At 35.6% G+C, this 25,167-nt stretch overlaps 1 protein-coding gene across 2 annotated transcripts in view; it reads left to right on the top strand.

The window, feature by feature from the left end:
• Positions 1 to 25,167, top strand: part of MTDH (metadherin) — a 59,248-nt gene that overhangs the window by 9,994 nt on the left and 24,087 nt on the right. Inside the window, exons 2-7 of one of the 2 annotated variants that reach the window (XM_037131068.2) lie at positions 2,251 to 2,352; positions 15,630 to 15,714; positions 16,484 to 16,660; positions 18,046 to 18,111; positions 20,110 to 20,346; positions 23,312 to 23,401. In XM_037131068.2, the coding sequence (XP_036986963.2) occupies positions 2,251 to 2,352; positions 15,630 to 15,714; positions 16,484 to 16,660; positions 18,046 to 18,111; positions 20,110 to 20,346; positions 23,312 to 23,401 (757 nt within the window). The remainder of the gene's footprint in view (positions 1 to 2,250; positions 2,353 to 15,629; positions 15,715 to 16,483; positions 16,661 to 18,045; positions 18,112 to 20,109; positions 20,347 to 23,311; positions 23,402 to 25,167) is intronic. The other variant, XM_037131069.2, reaches the window with a different exon arrangement.

Raw genomic sequence — 25,167 nt, 5'->3', positions numbered from 1 at the left:
TTCACCAAAAAGCTCTGTATGAGACATGATGCATAAGCAGGTGCTTTGTCGTGATGAAGCTGCCAGTCACCAGTTGCCCACAGCTGCAGGCTTCTGCATCATCTGAATAGTTTTTGCAGAGGAGTGCCCAAGCTTAACACAAAATTTGATGCAGATTTGTTGTTCTGCTCACTCAGTCCTTTCGAATGTGACAACCACACAGTACATATGCTCACTCAACAGTGTCTACTACCACCACTGACTAGTACAGTGAAGTCGTCATTGTTTACACGTGCACATTCCAGTCCACTCTCCTTGGCTGCCGGGTTACATAATGTCTGCAAACTGTTCTGGTTATATTAAAAATGGCTGACATCCCTCATATACTTATTAGAAGAGACAGCATTAAAATGGCAAAACAGCACAGAAGAAAGAGTGAGGAGACCTGGTTTTGGCATTAGCTGTCTGACTTTAAAAAATTATTTAAAATGCATCTATTTGACATACCTGGATCACTTACTGCCTGCTGCTTAGGTTCCAGTGCAGATGCAAGAAAAAGAATCCTTTAATAACTGTGAGTTTGCTGATCACATGGAGGGTTATCAACAGGGGAGTGGGAAGGGGAGGGGGGGGGAAAGGTACAGAAAATAAGTAGCATAGACGGTAGGTAGAAAATAGACAGGGGAGGGCAAGAATAGTACGGGAAATGCAGGAGCTAAAGAATTTATGACACATGGACATGAACCAAAGGGGGGGAATGTGGGTGGAAGGGGGTGTGCAGAGTGGAGGGGGATGAAGGGGGGGAAATGGGACAACTAATAGCATAATCAGTAAAATATATTTTTTTAAAAAGATAAGATAAAGAGTCTTCACTCACTCATTCTATCCGGCAGATAGAATCTGCCGGATTGTAGCAGCCAACATTGAACTGGGGAATACAAGCAAACAAACAAAAAATCATGGACTTTTTTACAACTCAGATTACTTTGTAAACAATTGAAGAGCCAGCTTTCCTCCAAAGAAGACTGTAAAATACACGTTTTCTTTTTTTAAATGTTGCCTAAGACCCAGCAGATTAAATTTGGATTAATAAGGAATTTAATCAGCTACAAAACAGCTTTTGTTTTGATTTTTCTGCCATTAATCTTTGGAAACCTACAAATTGTGCTTTAGGGTAATAATGGTCTCTTTTTCCAACTGCATATCCCTGATAATTTTGTACAAAGGCAGATAATGTCACATTATAGAAACTTTTGAACAGTCATGTTGTTTTCTTGAGTGTAGCTCTGCTATAATGAGTAGTCTGATAGAAGTCTATTCTACTAGCTGAAAATAGAGCAACTGAAACTAGTATATTGATCCACTAATTTACTGTGTTCACTATGGACAAGTGAAAGAAGTGGTAGATCCAGAAAGAAGAGGTTAGAATACAGATACCTGGGCACCATTCTTCAAACTCCTGAATCTGAATAGTGATGGGGCTCAGAAATGCTTCTTTCAAAACAAAATAAAACAAAAACTAGAGATTGTGATTAAAAGCCAAAATTTGGATTCACAGACTTAGTTCTACTCGTTAACACCTTGAAGTGCTATCATTTTATTTTAGGAATTCTAGGAAAGCTGAAGTAGCCTTTGTAAACTGTGGCAGAGGGTTCATAAAGCTTCTTAATCTCAGAACAGTAGGGCCATTAGATTATAGAATTACAAAAACCACTGGAGTTTACCTAATACAGACACCAATATACAGACACTGTGGCCCATGGACCAGATTTGGCCCTCAACCTGTGTTTTATTGGGACAGTCATGCTCGTTGATTTATGTATCATCTATGGCTCTATCTGGCTCTTTACTGAAAAAAGTTTGCTGGTTTTTCAGTAGGTCACACCTATCATTTTATAGATGTAGAAATAAGATGTAGAAAAAATAATGAGTGAAATATTCTGACACAGTTAATTAGTGGTCAGAGTACAAATACAGTTTAGTTCCTTGTCCTGCTTTCATGCCTTTATTTTTTGCTTATGGGACTGATGCCTGGGTGAGATCAGAAAATAGATTTCTGGTACAGAATTTTGTTTACAAGTTCATTATTGTATTATAAAACACAGTTATTAGGTTATGCCATCACATATTAGATAGCATGGCTGAACAAAGCCCTTTTTAATTTTGGGTCAGGGGAAGAATTTGATTGTAGTATATACTGTTTCCTGAATACAAATCTCCGGTTTGATCTGCCACGAAGTCTGATAAGAGTCTTTTCTGTTGCCGTTACAGCCAAATGGACGGACTGTTGAAGTGGCTGAGGAGGAAGTTGCCCTAACTCCTCGAAATGTAGCAGCAAAGCAGCCATTGGAGACGGATAAGAAAAATGAAAAGGTAAGCTTGGCATTATATTAAATTAGATGCAAGGCTCTTAATAGAATGACATATAAAAAAATGATGCTTCTCAGTTTCACAAAGTTATACATATACTCCCACCTCCCTTAATGAAAAACTGAAGATAATTGTAGCAGATGGATGAGTGGTTAAGGTTCCAGACATGCGATATACCTCTTCCTTGAAAACATTTGTGTTGCCTTTGTTAATAGTGTATTTCTAGCATAAAAAGCTTAGCAAAATTGTCATATAATATTCTCTTGTGACATAGTTTGACTTTTAATTCTTTTTTTTTTTTTTTGACAAAAGAAAATCCTCTAGTATTCAGGTCATTATTAAAAGGTTTGGATGTGCACTCATAAGTAAGACAATGTAACATATTCCATAAATGGTACATTCCTGGGATTTATTTATTTTCCAGTTGCCAGTGTTAGAATTGACCCATTTTATTTGACTTAATCTAGTTTATAAATAACAAAATATACAACAAACTGTTAACAGTGTTTCCTTCTGTTATGGAAGAGAGAAGTTCCATTTAATTCCTTTTGGTACTCCCTCCTTTTTTCTTTCTTTAACCCTGTGAGCACATAACTCTTTTTCAGGAAAAATAACCCAAAACCAACCACAGATAGGTAAATGGTTTCTGGGAACTAGGGTGCAGCAGGTCCAGCTCTGTAGGATAAATGGTATGAAACGGTTGCTACAGTTTCTTAGTGCTTGCATTTTCAAAATGTCTAAAGAACTGGTGGAATCAGTTCTCCCCTTGTAAACCAGTGGAATTGGTCTAGGGCTAAGACAGCTGCAGGTAGGATGACTTAATAGGAAAGATAGTTGTGGAAAAGAATTAAATTTATGTCTGACTTTGCTTTAGGAGAAAAATAAAAAGTATATGACAGCGTTAACAAATAGCGTATAGTTTAGAGACTTATACCTTGAGTGGTTTATGTGCTTAGTACGGACTTCTCCTTCTCCCATCTCGTATTTCCTTGTCTCTGGGCTTCCTCTCCCTGCTATGAATATTTTATACCCTGCTTCTGCTCCCTGAATTACTCTGAAAAATTTGTCGTTGGAATAAGTAATGAACTATCATTTATCTCTGATTGATTTATCATATATAGTTTAGGTATATCAAGATGTAGAACCACAGTTTGAAGTTTACAATTATTCTGAAATTTCTTATGTTAGGAAATAATTATAATAGTTGACATCTGTAATATGTCAGGCAAGTATCTATAATATGGCAGGCATTGTGTAAGGCAAGGTATGTGTATGTGTATGAATGTACTTACATGTATCTGGTAAGGAGCACTTACTGAGCACTTACTGGGTGTATTTTAAGACTTTATAGAATATTTATACACATAATTTATCATCGCAAGAACACTGAGTAGGTGGTTTTATACATATCTTACATATAAGAAACCTGAAGCCTAAGTTATCTGAGCTGTTAAAAGTACAGTTCGTTCTAACCCAGACCCATCTGACTTCAAAGTCTGTGCTTTTTACTGCACTGTATTATTTCTGATCCTTTCAAAATCTGCTAGGCAGATAGTAATAGCCCATTATACGGATAAGGGCTCGGAGGCATAGAAGGATTGTGTGATGTCACCAGTCTCATGCAGCTTCTGCACTGGGATCTGCACTCCCTCCGCGCGTGTGACACTGGAGCCCGTGCATGTTGTGAATCACCTGACAGTACCTCCTCCTCTCAACTGCTGTTGCTTTCTCAGTACAAAGCTCCCGTTTTTGTTTTGTTGCTATTTGATTTCACTTTTTGTCTAACAGTAAATCCCGCAACACATGGCTAGTGTTTCTGTTTACCATCCTACATCTTGAATTTGTGCTTTTGAAGTTGGTTCAGTCCAAGTGACTCAATTCAGGTAGTTTTTTATGCTATTGCATTGTGTTTTTGTATGTGATGTGTCTAGACTTGTTATCTTTCTTTGTAAACACACAGTGTCTTAGATCTACTTATTCACTTTGATATACATTATTATACTTTTTTTTTCTCTCTGATTCACACCTTGGGCACTTTGAGGAGTACAGTTTGCCTGTGCAGTAATTGCATGCTGAGCTGTGGTAGTGACTACCTTCCTCTGTCAGTTGACAGAGGAAGTGTTTTAATAGATAAAACACTGTCTGAAAACTATATATGAGCATATATGACAAGAGTTATATAGATTCTTGAAGGTCTATGAAGGTCTTTATTTAATGCTAGTCTCTAGTAGAGTACACACAGGACCATGATCCAGGCTGAATGTATTGTGTTATTAGATGCAAAGGGAATAAAGAGAAATGTAAAATATACTTACCCTCAGAGAGATGACGGTCTAGGTAAGGAAAGACAAGCACAAGGGAGAGATTAAGTAGCAAGGCACTGAGTGTCCAGTATTCAGAAGAGATAGATTATCCCATGTAGGTAGCCAGAAGGTGGATTTAAGTGGACTCTTAAATAGAAGTAGAGGGGGAAGACTGATTTTGGCAGGAGAGAAACAAATGAACACAAGTAGACGTTATTCAGCTGAAACAGGAGAACATGTTCAGATAGCCTCAAGGGGAACCCCAGACAAGTCTGACTGCTGCGGTGGCTTAGAGACAGATAGAAACTGAGTTACGGATTAGGTATGTTGGGATGTGAAACCCGGCGGAACATTTATGATTAACAAATCATTCTTGCATTTATGATTGTAAGGGTCTGAATTAAGATAAAAGTGTAAAGGCTGTTAGAAACAGCAGAAGCAAAAATGTATAAAATTTGGTCACCATAAGGTTGTGATGTCTACTGAAATACTGATATCATTCATGATATATATTAATAAGCTCTTACATTTTTATGATGCTGTAGCATCTTACACCATGTATGGTATACAAAATGCTTTCATCTATCTTAACCCTGATTAACAACTTGGAAGATGGGCTATTATTTTTTTTACACAACCCATTAAAAGTTTAGTGAATTGTCCAAGATCACAAAGCTAGTAAGCAGTACTCCCTCAGTTTCCCCAAAGCAGCAATTCTAAAAGTGTGGTCTGTGGACTCCTGAGAGGGGGTCGCAGAAGACAACACTATTTCTACAGTAACTAAGGCATTATTTGCCTTTTCCACAGTATTTGCACTAATGGTGAAAAAACAATAGTGGGTGAAGTTGCTGACTGCTTATCACAAATCAAGGCAGTGACGCCAAACTACTAGCAGTGGTGTTCTTCATTGTACTCTACTCATAGTAAAATAATAATAACAACAACAACATAATAATAATAAGTGCTAGTTTCACTCAAGAGTGTCCTAGATGAAGCAGTAAAAAAATACTAATTTTGTTAAATCTTGACCTTTGAATACATGCTTTTTAATTATTCTGTATGATGAAATGGGCAGTATTCATAAAGACATTCATGTGCTAAAGACATTCTTGAGAAAAAAACACTTGTTCAATTAAGTTGCAAACTGGACTAGTCACTTATTTTATGTTACTTCAGTTTTACTTGAAAGAACAATGGGTAGACAGGCAAGGGTTATATTTGGACAGTTATTTGCAGACATTTTTCTCAAAAATAATCAAGATAGTCCTGTTACTTCAAGGAAAACAACTGGTAGTATTTGTTACAAATGATAAAATGATTTGTTGCCGAGTGAAAATTAGGAATTTGGAAAATTTGTATCTGTCACCTTGTGCTTGACAACAGCATCCCAGCACCTCAGGGATTTCTGAGGAGATCGTTGTCATATGAACAACTGTGGTTTTTTAGAAACCTTGTGTATAGTGGGATGTTTTAACATTTTGGGAGATGTATGTAACGCAGTGAATCAGTGTTTTCCAAATGACAAATGCTTGAATGTTACAAAATCAGGCAAATCTAAAAAAGTCATTCGAAGTGCAAGAGAGACCAGTGGTCTTCAATGTAATGGAATATGAAAAGTACACGGGTGCAGTTTCCACATTGCAGCAATTTTTATGAAACTACCAACTGACGAGTTTTGGTGTAATATTATTTTCTTTGTCAACCTAAAACCCTTATTGACTTCCTGTTGCTTTTACTCCACAATCTTGACCATGACCTAAAGAGCCTGTCTGTGGTTCAAATCCCCTTACTTAGATCTTACCCCCTCTCAGGTATAGACACATTGTTGTTGTTTTAACTTTTTGTTAAGCAGCTTTATTCTGAAATATTGTGTGGTGATAAAATTTACTTTTAGGTGTACAGTTTTAGTGTATGTACAGCTATCACCACAATCTAATTGTTGAACATTTTCCTCCTCCCAGAAGGAATCTCGTGTCCATCAGCTGTTGCTCCCCATTTTCCCCTTTTCTTCCCTTCACCTTAGTTCCTGGCAACCACCAGTTTTTGGTGTAATAACGAATAATCTCACAAATCTAAAAAAAACTATTAAAATACTCTTTCCTTTTCAAATTACATATCTGTATATATAGCCAGATTTTTTATATTTTGTCAGTTACAGTTTATATTCACTATTATTTTGTATTAGTTTCAGGTGTGTAGCAGTGTTAGACAATCATGTATTTTACAAAGTGTTCCCGTTGATATTTCCAGCATCCACCTGACACCACACATAGTTATTACACTGTTATTGCTTATATTCCCTATGCTGTACTTTACATCCCCGTGAGTGTTTTAATCCCTTCACGTTTTTCACCCAAGTCCCCAGCCCCCTTCCTTCTGGCAACCATCAGTCTGTTCTCTGTATCTGCGAGTCTGTTTCCATTTTGTTTGTTTGTGTATTTTGTTCTTTAGATTGCACAGGTAAGTGGAATCATATGGTATTTGTCTTTCTCTGACAAATGTCAGTGTTCACATACCCTCTAGGTCCGCTCATGCTGTTGTAAATGGTAAAATTTTATTTTTAATGGCCAAGTAATATTCCATTGTATATATGTATCACAATGTATTTACTTGTCTATCGATGGGCACTTGGGTTGCTTCCATACCTTGTGTAGCCAGATTTTCTTCATGTACTTCAATCAAATAACATGTCATTAAATTGAATGCACAGTAGATAAGCAAATCCAGCTGTCTTTTATGAAGCCAGACATTAAAGATAATTGCAAATGTAAAACATGCCACTCTTCTCACTAAAATATTTTTGTTTTGGAAAAAAAGAATTTTGACACAATGGAAGTAGAACAAAAATCTCGGAAAACAGTTATTGTCATGAATTAGTGAAAAACCTTGTACACCTGCCACTAGTCTGCAGACCAGAACATCATAAAATCTATTTCTAAGCTTTAGAAAATACTCAGCATTCCTGTTTTTCATGCTCCATTTCCTTTATCACTCCTGGCATTACCAGCAGAGACTGGAGATGATTATGGGGCTATAAATATTACAGATGTTGTTCACCAAAATTTTTAGGACCACTACTTTACAGAATCAAGAATTAATAAATTGAATAATGATTACTTTCCATGTAAGTCACTGGCTATTTACCATGTAGGTAACTAATTGCAAAATAAAGTATCACTTAGCTTAAAATTTGTTACAGTATCCCTTTTGCGATAGTGTTGATGCTATACGAATGTTAGGTCATACTCCCTAAGTTGACCTGTTTAGCCTGAACTGGGCACTGCCCTGCCTGTTTTTATACTTTACACTTCTTTCAAATAGCAAAATTTGCTAAGAGAGCAGTTAGCCATTTGAGTAGATCTACTTTTGCTGCCAACTCTACCTTTTTGGCACTCTAAAGAAGTGGTAACATTTTCTTTCTTTTTGAGTACCATCTAATCTTAGGAACACTTGTTCATGTTAAGAAGTTAAAGGTAAAGGATGAGTTTAATTCTGGAAGTCATTTTTGTGTGTTTTATTTGATAACCAGCTTATAATTTTTTGATATTTTAATTTCTATGAATTTGAGAACAAATTCCTCTTAGTCTTAGAAGTACTTTAGCATGTGCTTTTAAGACCATAGTCTCCAAAGAGGAGTATACAAGAAGATCCATGGGGGTGCAGGAAGAAAATATTAGACTGTCTATACTTAGTTTTTTTATTGAAAAAACAAATTAAGCTTTCTTCATTTTTATATATGGCTAGTCATTGGCATCCTCATTTGGGATGTTACAGGGGTTAGTGAGATACTTTATAGGAGGCATCTTGAGAAGATTGGGGAGTTGCGATTGAAAAAAGTTCCATTGGTTCTTTGCTTATACCACAGGTGGCAAATACAAGGCCCGTGGACCAAATCTGGCCCTCCGCCTTGTTTTATCCTGCTGGCACCTTGTTTCAACCCGGCAGCCGCACCAAGCTCCTTGCCCCTAGTTAAGGAATAGTTACGTTTATACAGTCCTAAAATTACATTCGGCCCTTTGAAGGCAACCGTGAGGCTGATGTGGCACCCAGTGAAAATGAGTTTAACACCCTTGGTTTTATACCATATCCTGACAGATTGCAACATGTGTGCTCAGTTCTGTGGGTTAATTTATTGTATTACCGGGTTTAAACTAAACTAACTTTTAGTAAACAGAGTGCCAAAAAGCTACTGATTGTACCTGATAATCATGTAAGTAAACAACTACAAAAAGAGTATTCCTACAAAGAACTCTATCAGCCATATCATCATGAGGTTAGATTGATTTTAAACATTGGTCACCCAAAATTGAAATTATTGAGAAAAATTTTTGAAATAGGAATATATTTCTACTTTTAGTAAGAAACTGTGCTCATTTATATACTATTTCTTGAGACTTTAGCTGAAGATACTCTGAAACTAATCCAATTAGCAGGATATCAAAGCATTTAGAATGTGAAGACAAACCTCTACAGTTTTTTTTTTAGAGATGTTTATTTATGTAGTACTCAATGAGGCAGAATTTTACTAAATATAATTATACATGTTTAGAATCCTCTTTCGAGGTTTCTTGTTTAAAGAGAAAGACATGCCACGGGAAACACTTGTTCTTTCTGCTGTGGTAAAATTAGCAAAAACAATATGACAATCAACCAAAACACATTCTTTCCTTAGCATATACTGTTGGGTGCAGCATAAAAGCATCATCAACTAAGTAATGTTTTTAATTTTTTGCAATACATTTAAGTAAATTAGTAGCAGAGCAAATTGCAAGTTGAGAGAAAGTGCAGATGTTTCTAACTTGACAGTCTAGGGAACTTGCTAGATTTCATCTCAATAATGAAGTGCATGAGTAACTACTTTTGTGAGCAAGTAAAGATAGAAGATACCCACAAAGATACATTCTCAACAGTAGATCACTTACTTTAAAGTTTTAGTGTGGAAAACTGAATAAAACCACAGATAGAGGGTCCACTGGACTGCAGTTAAACCAGGAAAATAAAATTTGAAGGGTAGGGAGATAAGGTGATAGAGATGGCACCATGCATGAGATTCGCTTAGGACATTGTTTCTAGAAAACTATGGCCAAAGAGGTTAAAACTAGACTGCAAATTGGAAGACCAAACTTTTAAATTCAGTAAGGACGAGGTGGTGATCATCATCTTTTGTATTACAAAGAAAAAAATTTAATTATATTGTGGCAAAATACTTTTATATATTTGGTTATAAGATAGTTTAGGGTACAACTTTAAAAGTGAACCTTGAATTTTTTTTTTTTTTTTACTAAAAAAATTAAGTGTTTCAAGTATGCTGATCTTTTTGTAATGGTTGTCTACTTAGCAGATACTTTGGGGGGAATTTTATATTTAATCTGTCCCTTCAGTGTCAGTGAAGTTTAACAAAATGTCATGAAGTAGTTTTTTGTGTTTTTTTTTAAGAAACTCATGCTGTGAAGAGTATATTCTGAAAAGTTTGCGTCATTATATGATTTTGTTATTTTAAAAGATTTGTCAGTTACTTGTGAAAATTCTCATAACTACACAATTTAACAGCTTGGGGGCAGTTTTCTGACAAAAAAAATGGTATGGTGCACACTTGTATGAGACCACATTCCAGCTTCAGCACTTTACTTATTATGTGACCTTGGAGTTGGTTAATCACCCTGTGCTGCCCTTTTCTCATCTATAAAGCGGAAATAATAGCATCTGCCTCATAGAATTATTTTGACTCAGTTGGATAATTAGAGCTGTGTAAATGGCAGCAATACAACCAGTTTAGTAACTTTGTAAATCTTTTTAGTGAATCCATTTGTTAACAATACCACCCCAAAATAGAATCTTCCAATTAAATCGCAGGAGCAACTGATTGATGTTGAGGAAAAGTAAATTTTACTAAATTTCTGTGAAAACTTTTACATACTTAGAGGATGAGTTTGAAAAATTAGAAGATTATTAAAAAATGATAAAGCATAGTCAATCATACTGCCTTTGCTAAAAAATAGTTGTTTTACAAATCTGTACACTGTTAGTGGTAGGAGCTATATAAAATTTACAAGTCAGTATTTTTAGGGAGATTTTAGAATTTTTAAACTAATTTTCTAGACATCACAGTTCCCTAAGGAATTATCAATCCATCCTATTTGATATATATTCTTTGGCAAATTAAAAATTAGTGATAGCGGATCTAATGATTTATTTATCAAAACTTTTTCATTTTCTAAATTTTTGAAAATGGAATCATTTGCTATTCAAGGTGCAAATATTATTTTAAGCCCCAATTCACTAAATACCCACTGTGTCGTGTATTCATTGTCCATTTAACCCACTCGTTTGATGGTGGGGCAAAGGTGTTATGGCCACCAAAACAAGAAGATATCTTCAGACCAAAAGACCAATCTGGTAACTCCATAGACTATAACGAAATTTATGATACAGTAATTTACTTACTAGAAGATTGGGCCAGAGTTTTGCACAAATAATCTTCACTACCACACCCTTGTAAGGTACTGTTTTTATAGTATAATTTGGATACTCATGTTGAAAAGACAAAGGGACAAATACTTCCTGGTAGTCTTGTGATTGATGGTTGATTATAATCAATACTATCACCAGTTTGATATTTACCTCAGTTGCCATGCCATTCTGGCAGTTGCTAACAGAAATATTTATGGCTACATTTTAAGGAACACAGATAATCATCTACTAGAAGGCTTTGCCGTGCTTGCTGGGGACAGTGAAGTTGGTCAGAGGTTGCAGCGTGGAACTTAAAAATGAAGTGAGATCTGGGACACACGAATAGGGAGTTGGCCTGGCTCACATCTACATCTGTATACTCACTCTTCTCAGGAGTATTTTATTTGTATTGTGCATACATACATATACACATATATGTAACATGTAATGCTGACAGATTTCTTCTAATGAGACTTACGAGGCGTCAGTATTTTGTAATACCTGTATTGTATGTGTGAGAAGGAGAAGAGACAAAATGTGAAATTGTCATGGAAGCCAGTAGGAAAAGATTTACAGGTTTTTGTGCAGTAGGAACAGATATTTTAGAACACTTCTAACATTTTAAGTGATGTCTGTTTCAAATAATGTTGGAGGTTTGGGCTTAAGGGTAGTCTGCTTCATGCTACATCTGTGCCCCTGCTAATAACTGATGCTCTACAGACTTCCTCAAGAACAGATTGCTTCTGCCCTGGCTGGTGTAGCTCAGTGGGTTGAGCGTGGGCCTGCAAACCAAAGGATCGCAGTTCGATTCCCAGTTAGGGCACATGCCTGGGTTGCAGGCCAGTTCCCAGCAGGGGACGCATGAAAGGCAACCATACATTGATATTTCTCTCCCTCTCTCCTTCCCTTCCCCTCTAAAGATACATAAAATCTTTAAAAAAAAAAAAAAGAACAGATTGCTTCTTCATCTTTGTATATCAGAACCTGAAATGAGTCGTTGAAGATTCTGTTGGAAATATAATGAAATGTCTTATTCTCTTGTCTTCAGGAAGTTCATATTATCATTAGAAAAACTCAGAACAGTTGCATACTGCACAGTGTTGGGAGTGTCACAAGGAAGTTTGTGACAAATGGTAAAATTGATGGCAGTTTTAAATGTTTAGAGATTCGAGAATGTGTACTTAGGGCAGAGAAAAAGGGGAAAATGACAGGGATAAAGCAAATGGGGTGGAACTTGAGCTAGATTGAGGAAAAAATAGTGATGGAAAAGTACAATAAAAAAGAAAAAGATGACGTAATGAGCACAAGTCATTTCATGTACTGAACCTCAGTAGAGGAACAGTGGTTCAGGGGACAAAGAAAATCGCCCTGCATCCCTGGCTGCAGCTCTCTATTTTGTAAAGAGAAAATCCACAGTCAGTGTCACTTGGGCAAAGACAGGATGTTTTGAGGTGACAGTCTTGTTGGAACCAAATAATTATATATGTGAATAGAAGAATACAAGGTTGAGATTAATTTGTGGAACACCTTATTTGTCGTATATGGATGGTAGGAAACATCTTTAATTTTTTTAATGGGAATGTAAATTAATTGGACTGAAATAGATATGTTGGGAGATGAGCATTGTGAGGGAAGCCCTTGAGGATAAGAATTTCTCCTGATGTCTCGTTTACATGGCTATTTCTCCTATTAGATTATAGCACAGTTTCCATAAGTAGAAACTTTTATTCAGTTCCATATGCTGAGTTTCTAGAACCATGTCTGGCACACAGCAGGTATTTAATAAGTCTTGATTGCCCAAAGACCATTCAAGGAAGGCTACCTTAGTAGTCCACCTGGATCCGTAGTGGAGCCGACAACAAACCGAGGGGTGAGGGAAAGGCAAGAACTATGGTAACAAGAGAGCCGGACCGTGTGCGTGTCCCAGTTTTCCTTCAAAGGTGCGGGGTGTTGTGGAGCTGCTCGGAAGGAAGACAGTCACCTCAGTCGGATGGCTGGGGCAGAGCAGTAGTGCGTATGCATATCTGTTTAAAGCTTTTAATGGCATCGTATGTCATTATGTCCCATCTAAGTGAGCAATAGATTTTAGTTAGCTGCTTTTAAAACCAATAGTAAAATCAAACAAGATTGAAGCATAAACCAAGATAATCTTTCTTGATCTTCTGCAGATTTTAGTAGCAAATCACAGCATATTTTAGTGTGGGTAATTTCTATCCTTTTTTCATAGTTTCCCCCTTTAAAAAACCTTATGTGTACTGCTTTGTAGTTAACAATGTGCTTTCATATCTTACTTATTCCTTAAACAAAGCTTATTGTGTGAGGTTAGTAGGAATTTTTGTTCCAAATAACAGTTGGGGAAAGGGGTTTAGAGTGATTTAGCACCAAGTAACATAGCTAATTCATTATTAAATTTCTATTTGGAGTTAAATGTAGAAAGAGAATAGCAGAGTACTTGTGAGAGCAAGCTCTGGAGTCAGAACTGGATTTTAGCTCTGGTTTTGCCACTTAATAAACCCTGTGATCATAGGCAGTGTATATGATCTTATTATGGCCTCAGATCCTTCCTTATCTGTAAAATGGGTTGCCATTTTTAGTTAGTTCCTGTAGTTCTACACTATCCAGTGTGGTAACTACTTGCTACATATTGCTATTTAAAAACTCTTTTTCATGCTATCTCATTTTTATTGATTATATTTAAAAATTATAGTATTTTGGATGTGTTGATATAAGTATATTAAAATTAATGTTACCTATTTTATTTAACTTTTTGACATGTGTCTGCTAGAAAATTTTAAATTACATATGTAGCTTGCATTAAATTTCTGTTGGACAGTGCTGCTCCATATCAGATGTTGATAAACTCCAGCTGCCCAAATCCAGCCACATGTCTATTTTTGTTAATAAAATCTTACTGGCACACAGTCATAGCTGTTCAGTTATATACTGCATATGGCTACTTTCACGCTACAGTGGCAGAGTTGTGTGGTTGCTCCATGTAGAACCACATGGCTGGCAAAACCTAAAATATTTACTGTTTGGTCCTTTATAGGAAAAGTTGTCCATGTGCTCTAGACAGTGTGTTGACAGATGCTCAATGTGTCATCTTCACTTAATGGATACCAGAGACAGAAGATGCACGGTGGGTGGCAGTGAGAAAAAGGTAGCAAGGAGGAACTACTAATGGGTACCATGTTTCTTTTGGGGGATGCTGAAAAGATAACTGTGGTAGTTGTGTAACTTCAAATATACTAAAGCTACTGAATTGTACACTTTAAAAGGGTAAACATTATGGTATGTGGGTGATATCTTAATTTTTTTAAAGTAGTTATGAGCCTGGTTTGGTGGATGTAATAAAGCAGGATGTTAAACATGATATATGTTAATGATCATAAGAACATGCAATGAAACAAACATGCAAATCAACTATGGGACGTTTTTAAAAAGAAATTTAATGGTTTTTTTATATACTCCCATTGTCAAAGACAATTTTTAATCACCTTTAGGAAGTCATGCCACTTTAGAATATTTGCAAGTAGTTGATTGATAGGAAAAGCAGTTAGCTGTCATTTATTGTTTACTCAGACCGTTTACTGCTTATCCTTAAAAACACTTACAGATGTCCAATTTCTTCTTCGTTGTAAACTTAACTTTAAGATAGTGTGCAACAATATTTACATAACTAATCTCAATAAATAGTTAAGTGAATACAAAATATAAATAAAATCACTATTTTGTCAATATTAATTATGTCCTGTAAATACTTATCTAAATGTAGAAATCATGGCTTTCTGAAGTTTATTAGCATGCTTTTGAAAGGAGAAAGTAATATTAGCACAAGGGAATTGGCAGGCTGTTCCAAAATGTCCATATCTCATGTGCATATTTTTTTCTTAAGCAAATTGTTAAACATCTACTATATACAAATTCTAGATATTTTCGCATTGCTTTGAAACTGACAAAATATTATCTACTTTCTACAGTTGACTCATTAATTTGTTATAGGTAGGGTTTGCCAAAAATCTGCTTCATGGAATCCAAAACCAGTAATCAATGTATCATTTTTCTTCTGAATGTTGGCAGTAGATTTTTATTTTAGTGCTTTAAAAATACCATATTACAGGACTTTATTTACAATTCAAGTAAAGACAGCACGGTGTCTGAGGGCACAGACTTCGGAGCCAGAGAGACCTGTTTCCTAATTCAACTCCACCGTTTACTGACTTATGTGATCCAGAACAACCTACTTAACATTCACATCTCTAAGACTTCATCTTCTTATCTCTGAAATAGGAGTAATACCTTCTCCATTGAGTTTTTAAAGAATAAGTAAAATGAGTATAAAGTCCTTAGCATGTAGTAACCACTCAATAAATGCTAACCTTGTATTACTGCCATTTTAGTATGTTAAGTTTTCTAATCAAACATAATTTTTTTGGTTGTCAGTGTCATACATTTCATTATGTGTTGCACTGACTCCTACCTTTTCAAACACATGAAATGTTAAGTAACATTTTATTTTACTTTCAGTCAAAGAAAAATAAGAAGAAATCAAAGTCAGATGCTAAAGCAGTGCAAAACAGTTCACGCCATGATGGAAAGGAAGTTGATGAAGGTACTTGAGCAAGTGAAAGGCCTATAGAAAAAAATTTAATCCTTTTCACCAATGTTTATTCTATCAAAGCTGCATTTGTTTTGTTTAATCTTTACCTAGGTCTTCTTTTTAATAACCGTCAATCTTAGTGTACAGACCTGTGGCATTTTTAGGAAATGCTTTTTTATCTAAGTTATTTAAGGATCTGATGACAGTGCTTTTCCGAAAAGGAACCACCTTGAAATTTAAGGTCTAGCTCAGTATATTGAGCATTTGAAAAACCCAAACCATATTTCTGGGGAACAAAGACAAAACAAAGCCATTTGTTTTGTCTTTGTTCCCCAGAAATATGGTTTGGGTTTTTCCCCAGTGTTCTTAAATATCCTATCCCTAGAAGACTGTGTACAAAATTTTTGAGTAAACCATTTATTGTTAGCATCTAATAAACCCATTTATTAGTAGTTATATATAACACTCTTCTATTCTCCTATTGATTTTGCTGAGCAAAATAAATATATACAGGGTAACTTCTATATCATCTTTCCTAAACCAGAGAAGACAGATTTGGTAGAAAATTATAAGAATAAATAACAGCAGTTAGCTGCCTAAAACAGTATAATGATATTAGAATAAATCTTAGCATAAAGCAGTCTTGGTTTTTAGTTTAATATCTAAATTTATCATGGTATTTTTTTGTGCACTGCTCCATTCCATCCCCCCCCCAAAAAAAAACTACAACTTATTTGTTTCCCCCTTACTGAATAACTTTTTTTTTCTGGGGCTGTGTCAGGAGCCTGGGAAACTAAAATTAGTCACAGAGAGAAACGACAGCAACGTAAACGTGATAAGGTGCAGACTGATTGTGGTTCATTGGATTCAACTATCCCTGGGATAGAAAATACCATCACAGTTACCACGGAGCAACTTACAACTGCATCATTTCCTGTTGGTTCCAAGAAGAATAAAGGTATATTAGTGGGACATAAGAGTGATACATCAAATCCAACTCCTTTTAATCTGATATACAAAATATCATCGCATTAAAATCTGATATTTTGAACTGCCTTCATCATTGTACTGATATACCCTTCTTCGTGAGAACATTGTGGACCACACACTGGCTTACCTGATACCACCAGTGATTACTTATTATGCACTGCCTAATGGATGGCCTATTAAGTTAAAATTGCCTTGAATCACATGAGAAAATGATGTTGCCTCTTTTTTCTTGTGTATCACTTTGCCCTAGATCTCTTACATCTCCATTTCTTATAGTGGACAATGCATTAAATGCAATTATTTGTCACCATTTGGCACGTGGGTGCTTTTACTCCACCACAAAACAAGCACGTTCTGGTAGTGCAGATTCTATCTGGATTTCTTACTGCTGTAACACTTTGAGAATGCCATAGGTGATTGATAAATTTAGAGTTATTGACCTAATATTCTTCCCAAATACCTTCAGAGCTCAAATTACCTAATACTGATGGCTTGTTGGTAGCTCTTTACATTGCCATCGTTTTTTACCTTGGGGACATCAATCTGCAGAGCGATACTGTTCAGTCTGCAGAGTGATACAAATTATCTTCCTTTACCTTTTTATTCCCCACCCTGCACTTACCTCCAGACCACTTTCTTAGCCTTGTTTTGTTACCTTTTATTTTTTTGCTTGCTGACTTGGTGGAATTTATTGCTTTGGTACAGCAATGACTCCATTTTCACTGTGACATACTAGCCATACTTTAGTGTTTCTGTTCGTAACTTTTTTCTATTGTCCTGTGCATGCCTTCCTTGCTAGCACAATCCCATGTCGTGCTGGTTTTTTGATACATTGTGATCATTATGCCTTTTAGTGTCAGAAAAATAGTATCTTTTTTATATACATATTCTCACCTCTTGCCCTATTTCGTAAGTCCCAGTCCCAAATACTGGCAAAGTTATCTAGACAATGTGTTTGCGCCCAGGATTGTTGAAACAGCAGCTGGTATTGTGGTGGGAAAATGAGGTGGCAAAGTTGAATCCAATTACAGAGCCCTCTTCTCCAGTTCCTACTTAGAAGAATCTTGATAACCATTACAGAACAGCAGACTTTATTTACTTGGGCAATATCCAGGCCCTTTGTTTGCATTTTAGTTGACTAAGAGTATGGTAACTAAAGAACTCAGTTCTTTAAGTCCATGTGAAATATGTTGTGAGTAAAAATGGCTCTTTTCCAGTGTAAGAATTTAGCAGTTTAAAGGAGCAATTTATTGTAAGTATTGTAGTAAGAAAATTAATTTGTATGTTACTACTTATTTAAGGTGCATAGTGACCTGTTTAGTATTAAATAAATTTTATTTCTATTTCAACCAGGTGATTCTCATCTAAATGTGCAAGTTAGCAACTTTAAGTCTGGAAAAGGAGATTCTACACTTCAGGGTGAGAGAAATTACATGTAACTTAAATTGAAGATCCATCAAAATAGGAACTTATGTACATGTCTTTTTCCTCACATGAATGACACAGAAGGGGAAAAATAGACTTAATGATTTTTAATTCGTAAAGTAATATAATCACAGTCTAGAAATTTTGGAAGATAGATAAAAAGTAAAATTACTCCCAATTCTTTTGTTTTTTAAAGATTTTATTTATTTTGTTTTTTAGAGAGGGGAAGGGAGGGAGAAAAACATCAATGTGTGGTTGCCTCTTGCATGCCCTCCTACTGGGGACCTGGCCTGCAACCCGGGCATGTGCCCTGACTGGGAATTGAGCTGGTGACCCTTTGGTTTGCAGGCCGGCACTTAATCCACTGAGCCACACCAGCCAGGGCAAAATCACCCCCAATTCTAACAGTCTTTGGTATGTTCCAGTTTCCCCTCCCCTCCGTATGTAAAAACATTTTTTTAGTAATGGTTTATATGCAATTTTGATTGTTGCTTGCCTCATTTTAGCCAATGGAGGTAAGGATTTTGTGGGCAGGGGAGCATTTAAACTTGAGTTTAATGTAGGTGTATATGAGATATAAGACATTTCCACTGTTTATTAAGGGGAAAAAAGCCTTTATACCTATAACCTTTTAAACTGCTTATTTAATACTAGCAAGTATTTCACAATAGGTGGAGTACAGTCTGAAGTTATATAGTGCTTCACATATAGAAGATACACTTTATTTATTTGTTTATGATAAAGATTGAATTAAATAGAATGATGTAAGATACCTAAAAACTAAAGTATTGTAGTAAAACATAAATTCCGAAATGAAAAGGCACCTTCTCATTTGAGGCTTGTTGTTAACACTGTCAGCTTTCTTTCTTTCCATGTTCTGAATCCTGGCTACACATTACAGTCATCTAGGAGGCATAGAAAAACAGCATACATGTATAAAAAGGAACGTGTAATTGTATATGCATACACACGTACATACTATGTCTGGGCTCCCTGGAGATTCTCATTTTAATTTGTCTTGGCTGAGGCTCCAGTGCCTACTTTTAAGAAAAATTTTTACATAACAAAAAAGTCTAGGAACAAGCTGGATGTGATATGAAGTTACTTTTCAGTTCTAGTATTATAAGGAATGTTGCGGTAAACATGTCTCATGCATGAAGGAAAAAGAAAGAAAATTTTCAGTTGATTTTAATGTGGAGCCAGGTTTTAGAATAACTGTCTTATACAGAGTCTATATGTAAACATGTAGCAGGATGTCACACTAATTTTCACTGGGGGCTGTATAGCCTTGCAATTGCTTTCAAAGACCCAAATGTCATTTCAACTCCTTAACAGTTAAGGAGCAGTTACATTTACACAGTCCTAAGATTATTGAGGCCCTCCGAAGGCAACCACAAGGCTGATGTGGCCCCCAGTGAAAATGAGTTTGACACCCCGGTGTAAGGAGCAGTTTTTATATTTTTAGGGGCTAAGTATTCTGAGTATCCCAGAGTGTGCTGTTTTCCTGTTTGTTCTGTTGCATTTCCTTTGAACAAGCCATTTGGTTGAAAACATAGGGAATATAAATTAAGATAAAACCTCCCTTTAGTTTTTAAATTATAAGTCATCCATGTTGCCCTGGCTGGTGTGGCTCAGTGGACTGAGTGCCAGCCTGTGAACCAAGGGTCACTGGTTCAATTCCCAGTCAGGATACGTGTCTGGGGTGGGCAGGAGACAACCACACATTGACGTTTCTCTCCCTCTCTCCCTCCTTTCCCCCCCGTCTAAAAATAAATACATAAAACCTTTTTTTAAAAAAAGTCATCCATGGTGATCATGTCACTTTTAAAATTCTTCATTTTTATCTTTCAAGCTCAAGCTATTTAGAGAACAATATGGGGAAGTAATGATTGATAATTAATTATAAAATGAGCATCCTAGAAATTTGAAAATATCCCGTTTTAACAAGGAATGATGTACCAGTTTTTAATCTTTCTTTTTCTTTTCTTTAAGTTTCTTCAGTATTGAATGAAAACCTCACTGTAAATGGAGGAGGCTGGAATGAAAAGTCCGTAAGACCCTCCTCACAGATCAGTGCAGGTGAGGACCAGTGGAACTCTATTTCACCCGCTTCTGCAGGCAAGAGAAGAACTGAGCCATCTGCCTGGGGTCAAGACACTGGAGATGCTAATGCGAATGGAAAAGACTGGGGAAGGAGTTGGAGTGACCGTTCAATATTTTCTGGCATTGGTAAGAAATGTTAGAAAATTTTTAATTCATTTAAAATTGATTATCTGGTACATTGTGCATTTTTCAGGAATGAGAAAAGATCTATCAGTAAAAAATTAGTAATGCCATACAGAAATGATAATAATTAACTCATTTCAGGTTCCTCATATGGAACAAAGTAAATAATAGCATTTATTATTTGCTCTTATCTTTGGTGCTTTCACATACTTTATCATATTTGATTACCTATGTAACTAGCAGGTATAATTGCATTTTTAATAATGTAATAACTGTAATATGTGAGCAGTCTTTGTGATTAATTTCAGTAGTTTATTCAGTTTAAATGAATATAGTAAATGGGAGTACAGTTTATAAGTATCCGTTTATATACTGTTTTACTGTTTGTAAAACACCTATTTGTAATTAATTTTTCCCCTGGGTCTTAAAGATAAAAAGATGAGTAGTTAAGGAGTTTTTTTCTGTTGAAAGGTATCAAGTCAAAGCACCTTAATTTCAGGTGTGTGTATGTATTTTATAGAAAAGAAATTCATGTTTAATGTGGAAAAAGGCAGAAAAAGAAGGAAAAATGCAGTTACTGTACCGCCTGGTGCCAACGACTGGTTTTTGTTGGTTTGGGTTTTTTTTCCTTTTTAAATTTCTTTACGGTCTTTTTTTCCCTCTGTGTACAGTTTTGGTGTTTTTGTTTTTGTTTTTGTTTTTGTTTACATAATCCAAATCAGATATGTATGTTTATTTTCCCACTTCCCACTTAATATTGTAACATAAACACTCTCCTTATTTATTTATTTGAGAGAGAGAGAGAAACACTGACTTCTTGCTCCACTGATTTATGCGTTCATTGGTTGATTGTTGTATGTGCCCTGACTGGGACCAAACCTCTTCAGCCTTGGCATATGGGGACAGTGCTCTAACCAACTGAGCTACCCAGTCAGGGCCTCATTGTCCTTACTTTTTGTAAGTGTTATTATTTAATGTCCCTGTAATATGTTGTATAAGCATAGTATAAATTACTATTTCTATGTTATCAGAGAAGTGATTTGTCTTTTTTTTTTTAGCCATTATAAATAATGTCACATTGAGTATATTTGGGGGGTGCGTATTTCTTCAGGATAGATTCCTGTGAGTGATATTGGGTTAAAGGGAATATGAATGTTCACAGTGCTACATGACTTAGAAAATACAGTTGTCAATGTATTTTCTAAGAGTTTTAATTTATTTATCAGCATCAGTATGAGTGCCATTTGTCACACAATGACCCAAGGTTGAGTACTGTCACTTTTTTAAATCTTTTTATCTATTCATTTGTTTCCTTACTTATTTATTTATTTTTAGAATGGAGAGAAGGAGAAGGAAAGAACATCAATGTGTGGTTGCCTTTCCTGCACCCCCTTCTGGGGACCTGGCCCACAACTCAGGCATGTGCCCTGACTGGGAATTGAACCCTCAGCCCTTTGGTTTTGCAGGCCATCACTCAATCCACTGAGCCACACTAGCCAGGGAAAAATATTTTCTTAATTGATAAGCAAAAACTGCATAAATGGTTTTGGTTGAGTTTTAAAATTACTAATGAGATTGAGTATCTTTTACAACTTTCTTGATCATGTCTATCTATATCTTTTATGAATTATCTATTTGTGTTCTTTGCTCATTTATTTAATGGCTTCTTAGTGTTTTTTTATTAAGTTGTAATTCCTGTGCATCAAAGATATAGTTTTTTCTGTCATGCTTGCTGCAGATAATTTTTGTTCATATATTTATTTTAGTTTAAGTAGAAAACACTGTTTCTTCCTATGTTATTTGCTTTTCCCATCACTTTTAAGCTTAGAATGACTCATGCTAACTAATATCCCAAGAAGCAAACTTTAGATCATTTACTAACATTCTTCTTAAGCTTGTTCCTCCCTCCTTCCCTTGCAATGTCCAGAAATTATGTAAAAATACCAAAATTTGGAAGAAGAGACAATCCCTAAATTCCTAGCCTCATTTCAGCAGTGAAAAAAGCATAAGCTTCTTTGCTGAAAAGCATCCTTTCACATTTAATAAAACAAATACTCAAATTTTTTTCCAGTATAATCATTTTAAGAACTGCAACTTTTTGAGATATTTGCAACTTAACTTACGAAAGCTATTTAGCATTTTTATAATTAGGACATAAAGTAGATGGTACTTGCTTAATGTAGCTACAGATAAAATTAAGCAATAGATTAGAGTTCCTGCCTAGATAGATTAGGGCTTTTGTTGAAATTCAAAGAGAACTTTGAATAATTTCCCTTTCAAATTCAAAGGGAACTATCCAATTCAAATAAAATTGGATTTCCTGTGAGTCACTGAGAAGAGTCAGGTGTGACTGGCATCATAGATACATATGTTCCTTAAAATACTCAAATATGAGTAAGAAATGTCTTTAAAATATTGCAAAGATAGCATGGTGTACTGGAATGAACATGGTCTAGTTCAGATAGATCAATTTGCTATGAATCCCTATTCTTCCACATATTAGCTTTTATGGAAATTAGGCTAGTTATTTAACCTCCTCTGTGACCCTCATATTCAAGTACTTACAAGGATTGGCTAAAAGAATGCCAAGTACCAAGTTCAGTGTCTGGCCCAAAGTTGTAGCTTAATTATGGTAGATAATAAGGTAGCTTGTGATGGTAGAAAGAGCATAATAGGCTTTGGAAAACAGCCTAAGTTCCAGTCTTGGCTCAGCTGTTTTCTAGCTGTCAGCAAGTTACTTAACTACTCTGAAACTTTGCCTAGCAGAGTTACCCTAAGGATTAAAAGTGGTTGGTGTAAAGAGCCCAGTACATAGTAGACTTCAATAAATAGTAACTATTGCTATATTAAGTGGTTCTAATTTCTAAGGTTATATATATAATACTGTTATCATAGTTTTAAATCTGTACATATCTTTCAAGTTTCATTGTAAATTAAAGGTTCCAAGTGATGTTCTTTATTTTAACAGCTGCTTGGTCTAGTGTGGATAGGGGAATGAATACCTCTGAACAGAATTCTGCTTCTTTTGCATCTCTCACACTTAACTCTGCTGTTCCTGGTATGTGAAAACAGTCTTTCATTTAGTTAACAAAAAATTTCTGTTTAAATTAATTTTAGCTCTTGCTATTTAAAAAAATAATCAGCCTCAAGTACTGCTATCACATAAATAATAGATATATAATATAAAATGTCAGAGGCCTTAATAAAAGGAGAAGAAAGACCTAAATTCTTAATCTGCAAGTGACTTAGTTCCTTTCTGTAGCAGAGATAAGAAGATTCCGTGGCCTAACATAATGAAGTGCTTTGGCACACAGACAAGCGCAAACGGAAGGCCTTCTTTTCAGGGTCCAGATACTCCGCTGTTACTACTGTGCTCCTACCATACTCCAACTTGCAATTTGGCATTTTGTTTCTGTTTCCCCTTATTCATTGTAAGTTTATCACGAAGCCTTTCAGGTTATATTGACCCTCACATAATATCTCTACTATGAGTATGTGTTGATTAAACTTCTATAAATTTGGCATGGATATGCCTTTAATAATTATACAGAAGCTATATGTACTTAAAAATATTACTTAAACACAGGAGATGTTTAGTTTGTAATGCTTGGTTGATGATGGAATTCATGGCCCTAATGTACTAATCATGTAGTTCCACAGTGTGTTTAGTCTCTATTCTAGAACAGGGGTCAGCAAACTTTTTCTGTAAAGGGCCCAGTAATAGATATTTGAAGCTTTGTGAGCCATACTACCTCTGTTCCAGCTACTTAATTCTGCCATTGTAACATGAAGACAGCCAGAAATGATACCTCAACAAAGGAGTGTATCTGGTTCTGAAATATTCTTACGACTTTTTTTCAACCATTTTAAAATGTGCTACTATTCTTAGCTCATACAGTATACAAAGAAGGAATGGCCGGATTTAGTCTGAGTCATAATTTGCCAATCCTTGGTCTCATAGGCTACATTTCACTTCCAAAGCTTGAAGTTAATTGCTTTCTTCATTTGGTGACTTTGTACAACCTGGATGCTGCTAGAGAAATAGCAACAGTGTTACTGTAGTGCCTCGAAGCAGTTAATGTGCTAATTAAATATGAATTTTATAGTGTTACTCTGTTAAAATTTGCCTAAAAATATGTATATAACTATTCAGTGGAATGCTAGCAAAATCAGCTATAACAGTGTGACAGTTCGTTAGGTAAGAACTCTGCTCAGAGGAAGTGGTTGTGCCTTTTATACTAACAGATATTTTTTAACCATTTTTATATCAATGTATCTGAATCCAAAGTGAATATCAAAGTCACCTAAAGATTCTCATACATACGGAAATTCTTATTCAGAAGGACTGAGGTATATACAGGGTCTGGCAGATATAACACCTGCTTGAGTGTGGTTGGTAGAGTATTAATATGGTTGTAATAATTTATAGTTTTAATTTGAGCAGATCACCTAAAATGCCATGTGGTATGCTTGAGTGTCATAATGCTATGTTACAGAATTACATGCTTATGATTTTATAATAAAATGGGGGTGTTGTTTGTGCTGGACCCTGTATATCCTTGATGAAGAACATTTGCATTCCAAAATAAATTTGTGGCTATAGTACAAGGATTTTTGACCTGGCACCCATGAATTTGTATGTCCCCAAAACTATATGCAAATTTGTGTGTAAGTTCTAGACAGTTGTCTGCCACAGCTTCTATCAGATTCCTAAAGGACTGTGTACTCCCTACCTATATACCCCATTACCCCAGCCAAAAAAAGTAAAAACAGAAAAAACTTAGAAGATAATACAGTTGACCCTTGAAAAATGCAGGAGTTAGG

This window comes from Artibeus jamaicensis, unplaced genomic scaffold, assembly GCF_021234435.1.
Source record: "Artibeus jamaicensis isolate MK-2021 breed Jamaican fruit bat unplaced genomic scaffold, CSHL_Jam_final scaffold_916, whole genome shotgun sequence".
In the NCBI taxonomy this organism is placed as follows: Eukaryota; Metazoa; Chordata; class Mammalia; order Chiroptera; family Phyllostomidae; genus Artibeus; species Artibeus jamaicensis.
This window is presented reverse-complemented; position numbering and strand designations above follow the sequence as displayed.